Genomic DNA, 10773 nt, shown 5'->3' with positions numbered 1-10773 from the left:
GCCTGCGTTATGCGTTCTATACCCACATTCCTGTGTCAAACAAGAGCTGACAAACTTCCACAGGGACTACGAGTGGACCTTCAGCACCGAGCCGTCACTCTGTGAAGTGGCCACTTCAGCTCCAAACCTGGGCGTGACGGTGCTGCTGGGAGCCCTCTGGCTGCTGAGCTACGCTCTGGTGTTTCTGGAGGTCTACGCCAGACGCGTGCGCAGGAAAGTGTCAGCGGCATTTTTCAAAAAACAGGAGGAGAAGAGAATCGCTTTCTTGGTGACGAAAATACAAGCGAAGCAGAACACAAAAGAGCAAGAGATTTTTTCTGTCGTAGTTGCCCAGGGGTGAACTTGTTACTGCAGAGTGCAATTTTTGCCTAATTTCAGTTTGATCTTTACGATAATGTTTTAATTTTACGATAATGCGTTAATTTAACTTTAAAGGGACGCTTCACCACAAAATCAAAAATACATATTTTTTCCTCTTATCTGTGCTATTTATCCATCTAAATTGTTTTGGTGTGAGTTGCAGAGTTTTGGAGATATCGGCCATAGATATGTCTGCCTTCTCTCGAATACAATGGAACTGGATGGCACTTGGCCTGTGGTGCTCAAAGAGGAAAAAAATACATTTGAAAATCTCACAGCAGCATTTTTTCATTTCAACCAAACTATGCCTGCTAGCTGCTGCTAGCTAGCGGGTGTAGTTTGGTCGAAAGAAAATAGTTCCTCCATGAAACTTCTCACAACAAGGTCTGTCGATTATCTTGATTCTTGAGTGACTGGGTCATCATTTCTGGAAAGAGACATTGCTGTTGAGTTTTTCAATTGTATTTTTGGTGCTTTGTGTACCATCCAGTTCCAGTATTAGAGAGAAGGCCGACATCTCTACGGCCGGTATCTCTAAAACTCAGCTACATTACACCAAAATTATTTAGATAGGTACTAAATAGCACTACAGGTAAGAGGAGAAAACATATATTTGATTTTTGGGTGAACTGTCCCTTTAAGCCCCTCTTTAGGTTTGTATCACAGCCTACAGTGTCTTACTGTCTTTATTGTGGGTTTCAACCTCAGCATCCTGTGTGGAGTCAACGTCGCAGCACCTTGTCCTGGAGCGCCACTTGTTGGCCCACTCTGCCTCACATCAACACGTGGTTTGACCAGATCTGACACCATTCTGTTCAATGTGTTTGTGTGACAGAAACAAGCTTCTCCAGGCACACTTTTACACAATGTAGGCTACTCAAAAAGAATCACAATCAACAAGGATTTTTCCAATTCAATTTTCTTTTTCTTTTCCCCTTTCATCTGGAGCAAATAACCTGTGGGCCAAATTGTGTTGTTTGTACGGTTCATGCCCACTAGGTGCCACTAGGGTATTTTGGACAGACGAGGGCACAGAGTATCCATTTCTGTGAGGAAGAGCTTGGTACTGTAGCCTCGGCTCATGCTGCTGGCTCCAGACATTGACGATGCAGCTTGAATATCAAGCTAATAAGAGCTTGGTTCTTATATTACACATTCAGTGAATATTGTGAATGGCCTAGATCAGTTTAATTAAGCTGTTTCATGCACTCATCCAATAACTCAGCAGCCCAATACATTCATTATTTCCACAAAATTAACTTCTTTCTTCTGACAAGTCCTTTGTGTTTCATCGCAGCCTCTTCAGTTTCAAATCCCTATGTGGCTTCGGAAGTCTATTTTAAGACCTCGTCCCAGGATATTAATAGAATACCTCTTTGTCGCCTATTTTTAATCCAGCCGTTTTGTCAACTCAATTTGCCTCAAAATTCAGCTGTGTCTGTGTGAAGATGATACACTTTGTTGTTGTTGGTCCAGAAATGATAAATTAATATATCATTAATTTTCTGTTACATTGAATACTGTGCGTGTGACGTCAAACTATGCAGTCTATCAGCATAGATTGGACACGTCCTCATTTGAAATATATTGAATTGAAACATTGAAATGCAATGAATTGAAGTACTGTACAGTGTAAATCAAAATCAAAACATGCGATTGTTCAGTTATCTGATCACTTTGTTTCCCCATAAATCAGTTTGTCAAGCAGAACTATTAATTTCAAATGCTATTAGAATATTAGAAAACAAAGCAAGATCACAATAAAATATATTGTGATACAGTCAACAAACAGTCTCATGTGTTCTCAATGTAGCTCAGACTGAAACTCAGCTGGTCTACACATATTTTGCTTATTGAATTTTGATAAGAGAAAATCTTATCTACACAGTTCATTCGAAAACTGTATAAATGAATAAATGAGTCATGGTAGAATGAACATTGACCATTCTCTGACTGAAAACCACTTTAGCATCAAAACGCTGCCTGCGTCTGTCTGCCATCTTTCTGCCTGCTCTGTGTCCACTGAGGGTTCAGAGGGGCTTCATTCTGTTCTCTTGGTTTGGCGAGACGGTCCGATTAGTTTGATTTTCTGGATGATCAGGCTGGCTCAGAGGAGAAACACACGGCTTTAATGTTATTCGATGTGGTTGCGGCTCTAAGGAGCAACAAGACCTTAATGGTATCATAGCAGCATCGAGCCAGATGCCATCAGGCAGCCAGGAGCTGCAAAGGCTCCTGTCTCCTAAATGAGCAACCATGCAATTTCTCCTGCCTTGCAGGAATAGCCAGAAGCCTGCAGTTCCCCCCTGAATCAGTGTGAAAGCAAAAAAAATCCATTTGTTACAGAAATAATGTGCCCTTTCTTCACACAAGACGAAGGCGGAAGTTAACAATGGTGGCAGAAGAAAATAAGTGGTCGACATTGTAATTAGTGTAATTTCTGAATCACTGAAATCACTGATGACGGGTTGAATTGTAGGCTGCCTCCTCTGCTGTTACAATGATTGCAGGGCTAATGTACACAGTAGGTGACAATGACACACTATATGGTTGTAATTGCAGGGCTAATGTACACAGTAGGTGACAATGACACACTATAGGGTTGGACGGGGAGGACAAATCGATTTCAAGTAGGTGGCTCTACAAGGCAATGTGTCTTATATAGTGGTGTAATATGATGGTGTGAGATGTGATGAGAGAGAGGGAGGGGGAGAGAGAGAGATAAACTGTGTGTGTGTGTGTGTGTGTGTGTGTGTGTGTGTGTGTGTGTGTGTGTGTGTGTGTGTGTGTGTGTGTGTGTGTGTGTGTGTGTGTGTGTGTGTGTGAGAGAGAGAGAGACAGTGAGAGAGAGAGAGAGAGAGAGAGACAGTGTGAGAGAGAGAGAGAGAGAGAGAGATAGAGAGAGAGAGAGAGAGAGAGAGAGAGAGAGAGAGAGACTGTGTGAGAGAGAGAGAGAGAGAGAGAGAGAGGAGGGGGGGGACATACATTAGAGCCAGACAGACAGATGTGGAGAGCTAAAGCAGTGCTGGAGGAGGACCGAGCAGTCATCTCTGTTTCCTGGTTGATTCCACCTGGCTCTACCACACTGACTGCTGTAACTAAGGAGGTTCGGTACCTTGTCGGAGTGAACACACCACCTTTTTTGCAAAAATGATGGTAAGATTTCAATTTCCTCTTTTGTACAATATTTCTAAAATATTTATGTATCCTGCCACACTTTTATTTTCTTGCCCTAAATCAATTGTAAGTGTAGGAGGAGTGCTCTATCTCTGCCGTCTTAGGGGGCCTTGTTATCTCACTTCTGCGATCCATAATTCCGTCTCGTTTTTCCAGGATTCTTCTTGTTCCGTGCCCCTGAAGACCAATTGAAGTGTGGGCCACGGGACTGAGATACGATGGAGAACAACACAACCATCCTCCAGGATGTCAGTTTCGCCCAGGTGGCTAATTTGACAGAAATGCCACTGACCCCTCTGGAAGAGCAGGTCATAACCATCTTCTTGACCATGCTCATCTGTGGAGTTGGAATTGCCGGAAACGTCATGGTAGTGTTAGTGGTGCTGCGCACGAAGCACATGGTGACCCCGACTAACTGTTACCTCGTCAGTCTGGCCATAGCAGACCTGATTGTCCTCCTGGCCGCAGGTTTGCCCAATATCTCCGATGTTCTCGACTTCTGGATATACGGCTACTCAGGATGCCTGTGCATCACGTATCTCCAGTACCTGGGCATCAACGTGTCGTCCTGCTCCATCACAGCGTTCACCATCGAGCGCTACATCGCCATTTGCCACTCCATCAAGGCGCAGTTTATATGCACCGTTTCCCGGGCCAAGAAAATCATCGCCTGCGTCTGGATCTTCACCTCGCTCTACTGCATCATGTGGTTCTTCTTAGTGGACACGGATGAAACCGTCTACAGCAACGGCGTGGTGGTCACCTGCGGCTACCGGGTCTCCAGGAGCCTCTACATGCCCATCTATTTTCTGGACTTCACATTGTTTTTTGTGGTCCCCCTCATCGTGGCCACTGTGCTGTACGGACTTATTGCCAGGATTCTGTTCATGAGCCCGTTGCCGTCGAACCTCAGCGAGAGAGACGGAGGGTCGGTGCACCAGGGCCACTGTGACGGCACGGGCAAGGCCAACAAGGGGGCCGTCTCAGCAAGAAGACAGGTACCCGGAAACACTACTATAGACACACTAGAGCAGTGCCTGCAGTCGTGCTCAAAGGGGGGTCCGGGGACCCCCCAGGGGTCCTTGAGAGGCTTCCAGAGGGGTCCCCAGCCAAAAGGGGGGTCATTTATTTTCGCTATAAATTACATTCATAAGTAACACAATGACTTTTTTGGTCATGGGTTTTATACACTTTCTGTAATCAAACATCTAAAAGCATCAATCTTATTATCGGGGCCCATGGTACAAAATCCTATTCAAATGGGGGTCCGTGGTCTAATCTTTGTCGGTTTAGGGGTCCTTCATGTGAAAATAATTGAGAACCACTGCACTTAGAGATTAGAGAATAGACACCACACTCCAAAAGAGACATGAAAATGAAAGGAGTTCTGGAGAAATTCAATACAAAAAGGGATCATTACCCACATCATATTGTAATAATGATTATCTCTAATAACCTCTCTCTAATATTTCTGGTAACTGAAGACATTTGCTAGGGGGGGACGGGGGACGGGGACGGGGACGGGTACGGGGGACCAATTTCCAAATCTACCTAATCATATCTATGTGTCATTCAATGTTAAATTAGATTTTCAGTGACAAATGGCATATTAAAACAATTGTTCTATTTTACATAATTGTCAGGAAATTGCATATTTCCTCCCCGCTGTGTGTGTGTGTGTGTGTGTGTGTGTGTGTGTGTGTGTGCGTGCGTGCATGCGTGCGTGCATATGTGACAACTTCAGGTAACCAAGATGCTAGCCGTGGTGGTGATCCTCTTCGCCTTGCTCTGGATGCCTTACCGAACACTAGTGGTGGTCAACTCCTTTATGGACCCGCCTTACCACAACGCCTGGTTCCTGCTCTTCTGCCGGATGTGCATCTACACCAACAGCGCCATCAACCCCATCGTCTACAACCTCATGTCGCAGAAGTTCCGCGTGGCCTTCAGAAAGCTCTGCAAGTGCGAGGGGCGGGGTCAGGAGAACGCGGCCAGGTACAACGCGCCGATGTACTACAGCGCCGTCAAGGATTCGTCCCACGAGAGCAACGAGCCGATCACCGAGCAGGAGGATGTGAGTCACGCTAGCAAGAGGGTCAACTTCACGGATGACGACGCAAGCACATTCAGCATTACCCGATAAAGGCCAGAGTTCATTTAGGGTATAGGCACTGATCATCAACAATTTGTCTAAAGGCTTTCCTTCAGTGGTTTTTAAGATTTCTGTTTTTTATTTATGTAAGTATTTATTGAAGTTCATTTTATATTCCTATTCACCTTATGTTCCAACACAGGGGTCAGCCCTGTGACAGTACAGTACTAGTGAGCAGGTAAAACAGACAGTGTTTTGAACAGGAAGTCATAACACAACTGGGTCAAGTGGGCGGGGCTACATAAGGTGAATAGTTCTCTGTGTCCTTATTTGTGCTGTTGGTGTCAATCTTAAAAGCTCCACACTTGTGAATTTGGCTCTTCTTGTTATGGAATCGCCATGTGCAAAGTAAACGCCTTTTCTCCGGTTGAAAATCCATTGACGGGCGCTGATTGGCTAACGCTGTTGTCAGTCAGTCTTGCCTGCGGGAGATTGCTGCCTGCTGGAGCTTTATCTGTCTGGGCGGGGAGTAACGTTACCGCGGCCACGGTAAGTGAAGCCCTGCTGCTCGGCCAGCCGCCCAAGGAAATGTCCCGGCGCAGCCCGGCCTAGCGGAGCTGTTGATAGCTAGGGGGATGTTGATAGAGCTTGCTTCTAGCTTGCTTGATATGTCCAAGTCATGTTTTTCATCAATGGTAAAAATTTGTTGATATAATTGTTTTACAACTGCCAAATTTAGTAGCCAAAGTAGAGATGCCTGCTGCGTGTGTTTATGTTATGCATGACTACTACTAGTGCAGTGCTCTCTAGTGATTGGTTAGGGAACACCGAAGCCCGCCCCCCTCATAGAAATGCTCTGAATTGAGCATAATGTCAGACGAAGAGGAAATGAGTTTATGAATTGACGATGCGGTCTGAATATCAGGCTACATTTATTCATTTCTGACCCTGGGAACGTGAGGAAAACAAATTGCCACTTAACCCAATCACACACATGTAGGCTATTACGTGACCCAATCACACACATGTAGGCTATTACGTGACCCAATCACACACATGTAGGCTATTACGTGACCCAATCACACACATGTAGGCTATTACGTGACCCAATCACACACATGTAGGCTATTACGTGATCTCATTTGGTAACTAATGTCAGATTTTTTTCCACTTCCATTCACTGAGCCTCGCTGAAACTGTTTGGAGCCCCCCTGGGGAGGCCCGCCTCCCACTTTGAAAAGTGTCTAATTCAATTGGCCAGTCTTGAGTGTGATTTAATTTACGCAGCAGAGAAGACGCCATAAGCTCCGGGAAGTTTTTTTTTTTACAATTTGAAGTTTTATTTCACCACAAAATTAATTTCTGATGACTTTTGATGCCTACAAGCAGGGTAGTAGGTTTCAATAGTTGCCTGAACAAAAACAATGTGCTGAAGATGAGTGCAGATGGATTTTATATGACACCTCAGCTACGGAGTACAGGTGCTTTAGGTGCGTGTTGTAAGTGTTGCCTTGGGATCAGGCCCGGGACGGCCGGGAAGGATTCTGGACGATTTAGCGGACATTATTGTGGCATGTTTGGTCGTGTTCTGGCTTGTCTTGACTGTGGGGGAAGTGGATCGCATAACGTTAGTATCACCGTTGCTGCCCATTACAAGCGATACATTCGCATGGAGTCGCCTTCGCCCTGTTTAGCCCTGCCCTACCGGTCTCTTGGTGCTGCAGCTTGGTTGGCTGTCTTGCAGTCTTTCCGCTTTGCATTGGTCCATTTTGAATTTGTCTTTGTCTTGTCGTTTGTGATGTCCTTGACGCCAGATATCCCAGCATGCTTTTTCATCGACTATTGTTAGCTTGTAATGAGCAGCAACTGTGACACTGGATGCCCACCGAAAGCGATACATCCACATGGACTCGCCTTCGCCCTGTCAAGCCCCGCCCCGCTGCTGCAGCTTGGTTGGCTGTCATTTTGCCCTCACAGCTGCCTTGCTGTATTTCCGTCTTCAATTGGTTGGTTTGAAATTGGCCCCTCCTCTCATCGCCATCGCTCATCACCTTGCAAAGCATGCTGGGATACCTGGCATCACGATATCGCGAATGACAGGAGGAGAGGAGGGGCCAAAATCTAAATAGACCAATTGCAGATGGAAATACAGCAAGGCAGCCAACCAACCTGCAGCAGCGGGGCAGGGCTTGACAGGGCGAAGGCGAGACCATGTGAATGTATCGCTTTCGGTGGGCATCCGCTGTACGCGGCCTGCTTCCCTTGGTGCTAGTGTGAGCTGGGACGCAACCAAACGCTTTCAGTGGCACCCAAATAGGGACTTGATCTGTTACTGCAACCAAACAATGTTCCAGAAGTATAACGGTAGTAACGTAGGCATATTTGCGACTGTTACATTATCGACACAAAACAGTATTGGATGAATTAGCAGCACTGGTAAATCGATTAGCTATGTTAGCTAGATAATACGTTAGCCGTGGTAGCAAGCACGCTAATGTTATCCAATAGCCTGCCAAAACCACAATATCACAAGTCAATATATTTGTCACAGTCGTTTTGTGCATCACTTTTTGCTCCAACTAGCCGTTTATTTATTCTGGTAACAACAAAGATGCATCAGGTCTTCTGCAGTAAGGTTCATGGTAAACAGCAGCTAACATAACAAGCTACAAGCTAACGTTAGCTAATACAACCTAATAAAAGGTCCCTCCATGAACCGATAACACAGCCCCGACTCCAACGTTATTAAAATGAGGAGCTCATCACATGTAATTATAACTTCCTTCCAACCTGGAGCAGACTGAGTATTAGTTATACAAACTAGAAATATTACGCGTTTTGTGCGCTCCTTTCTAGCGTCCCTCGCTCACTGCCTCGCATGCTGCGCGTGCTCGCCCGCTCAACTGGCAGTACTCATGTCTACCTACCGTGCCTCGTGGGTTTGCCCTCGAGGTCTTGCCCGCTTCGACCTCAGAGACTGCAGAGTGCAGACTTGGTGTTGTAGTATATGGCTGGATTAGATTTTCAGTAAGAGTACTAGTCTTCATAACGTTAGCCTCCTCCTCTCTTACCTCTACATATATATAAAATAATTGTTAGCCACTAGAGCTGTGCAACAAAGTAAGTACATTACTAAAACATGTGAAATAAGTGTGGCAAAACTTTTTGTGATGCTGTTTCTTGTCAATAAACTTTTGAGCCTCTGTTGTCTTAGTGCCGTCATTTCCTCGGCCATATTGCAATGCAACTTATTCAGCTCTATATAACTTAACATGAAACATCCAGTGAAACATGACTGATGGTGTATTTAAGTTCATTTAAGATCTAGGTATACTGTACATCTCTATCAGAATCTATTTAAATGTTGGTCCATTTTTGTATATTGCTCATATTTCAATAGGTGGCTTCTGCTGTTTTGGTCTGTGCAGTGTAATAAGTAACATGTTTTGTAAACAGGATTTTGTCATTTCTGAACAGCTATTTTGAAAGTTGACGTTTTAGAGATAGGGGAGAGCAAGGTAAGATGAGCCAGTTTTTTGACTCAAAATGTTATCTTGGCAACACAAACTTTGTGTACACTCCCTCAAGGCTATTTAACAACCATTTTAATATTCCCCAAGAACTGAATTTTCCATGACTTAACACCGGCATTGGCAACACAAACTAGACTTACATGATGATGGAATTTTTCCAAACCTCGTCTGTCTACTTGATTCTTGCACAGCTGGCTGCTGACAGCTTCGCCTTCCCGTCCTTAAAACCATCTAACGCACACCTCGTTGATGATCCCTTACTTCACCACTTTCCACCCAGCTTTGTATCATTATAAGTGTATGCAGAAGAACAAAGTTTCACTTCCATACAACATTGAGTAAGTTCGAATAACAGCCATGCAAGCCGGCACAGGTTCAAGGACCATACCTAAATAAAAGTAGAGCACGCACTTCCACTCGTCAGTTAGCAGGTGCAGGACAAACAAAACCGCAACGGGTAAAAAACTTGAGTCTGCACACTGCGTAGAGATTTGCTCCCAGTAGATTTAATGTACATGTGTCATGTTTGTATTTATATATTCAGGTCATGACGACCTTAATCAGAATTTTCATCAGAATTCTGACGAAGGTCTTCATGACCGAAACGTAAATACATAAAAATAAATCTACTGGGAGCAAATCTCTACGCAGTGTCAACGACCATACCTGCCAAACACTACCGATTCTCACGGGAGTTTCACTTTTTTTTTTTTTTTTTCTCCCGCTGGGCTCCCGATTTCATAGTGATACAAATCAAATGGCTGTAGCGGGCTGAGTTTTAAAGCCAGAGTGAAGTTTCTTGTAACATATGAAACTAGATAGGCTAGGCCATCCATTGATACCAACCATGTCTTGATTGTGTGTCTTGCCGTTAGGTGTGTGCATGCCATCTTGTTCTGCGGGAGATTTTGTGGGTGTCGGCTAAGGTGAGCTTATGGCTTGGCTGGCGAAGTGTCAGGCCTCTGCCATTTATTTCATTTATTGTGAAACGTCCTACCCCAGTGCTCATAAGCAAACCTATTTTGGCATGCGGTCATGGAATCAAGCAAATCGTTCTTGGGCATTTCCTTGATGATATTCTCTCCAGCTCTCCATAAAACCTTTCAACTGTATCCTCATCATCATCTGTCATTGGGGCATACACATGGATTGATGGTGATGTTCTGTGGACGTGCAGCAAAACGAATGCTGATGAGTCTGCAGGATATTGGTGCACAGCTGTTGACGGAGTTTAATTTATTCTTGTTGACAATGAAGCCTACTCCATTTTGGTGCCTAGAGTCTTCCCCGCTGTACCATGACGGGTCGCACTTTGTTTTACGCTACACTAATAAGACAATAAGTAACAATAAGTGTCTAACAGAGGGAAAAGTTTACAGTACAGTTCTGTTGTAATGGGTCACAAATTACCCTCTAGATCAGGGATATTCAACTTGCTTTGCCCGGGGGCCACTTTTGCAAAATGACAGGAGGCCAGGGGCCAGTTAATAAACAAACATTAGGGGTACGGTGGTGCAGTGGTAAGCGCTGTCGCCTCACAGCTCGAAGGTCCTGGGTTCGATTCCCACCTGGGACGCTGTGAACGCTGAAGGAATGCGTGCCCGTCCGCAT

At 44.8% G+C, this 10773-nt stretch overlaps 2 protein-coding genes across 2 annotated transcripts in view; both read left to right on the top strand.

Annotated features, from left to right (window-relative positions):
- Positions 1 to 340, top strand: part of ocstamp (osteoclast stimulatory transmembrane protein) — a gene marked incomplete at both ends in the record, with an annotated part of 3488 nt that extends 3148 nt beyond the window's left edge. The window contains one exon of the mRNA XM_083639269.1: positions 1 to 340. This exon is cut by the window's left edge and continues 14 nt beyond it. Within this exon, the coding sequence (XP_083495395.1) occupies positions 1 to 340 (340 nt within the window).
- A 3415-nt stretch (positions 341 to 3755) lies between these two features.
- Positions 3756 to 5680, top strand: LOC310778823 (thyrotropin-releasing hormone receptor; the record flags this gene model as incomplete). The annotated part of the gene is made up of 2 exons (XM_083639268.1): positions 3756 to 4535; positions 5282 to 5680. The coding sequence occupies 2 exons, from the start codon at positions 3756 to 3758 to the stop codon at positions 5678 to 5680; spliced, it is 1179 nt and encodes a 392-aa protein (XP_083495394.1).
- Between the last annotated feature and the right edge of the window lie 5093 nt (positions 5681 to 10773).

The sequence above is a fragment of the Poromitra crassiceps genome (genome assembly GCF_964638095.1).
Source record: "Poromitra crassiceps genome assembly, chromosome: 6".
NCBI lineage: Eukaryota > Metazoa > Chordata > Actinopteri > Beryciformes > Melamphaidae > Poromitra > Poromitra crassiceps.
Note: the sequence above shows the minus strand (reverse complement) of the source record. Positions and strands in the feature narration are given on the sequence as shown.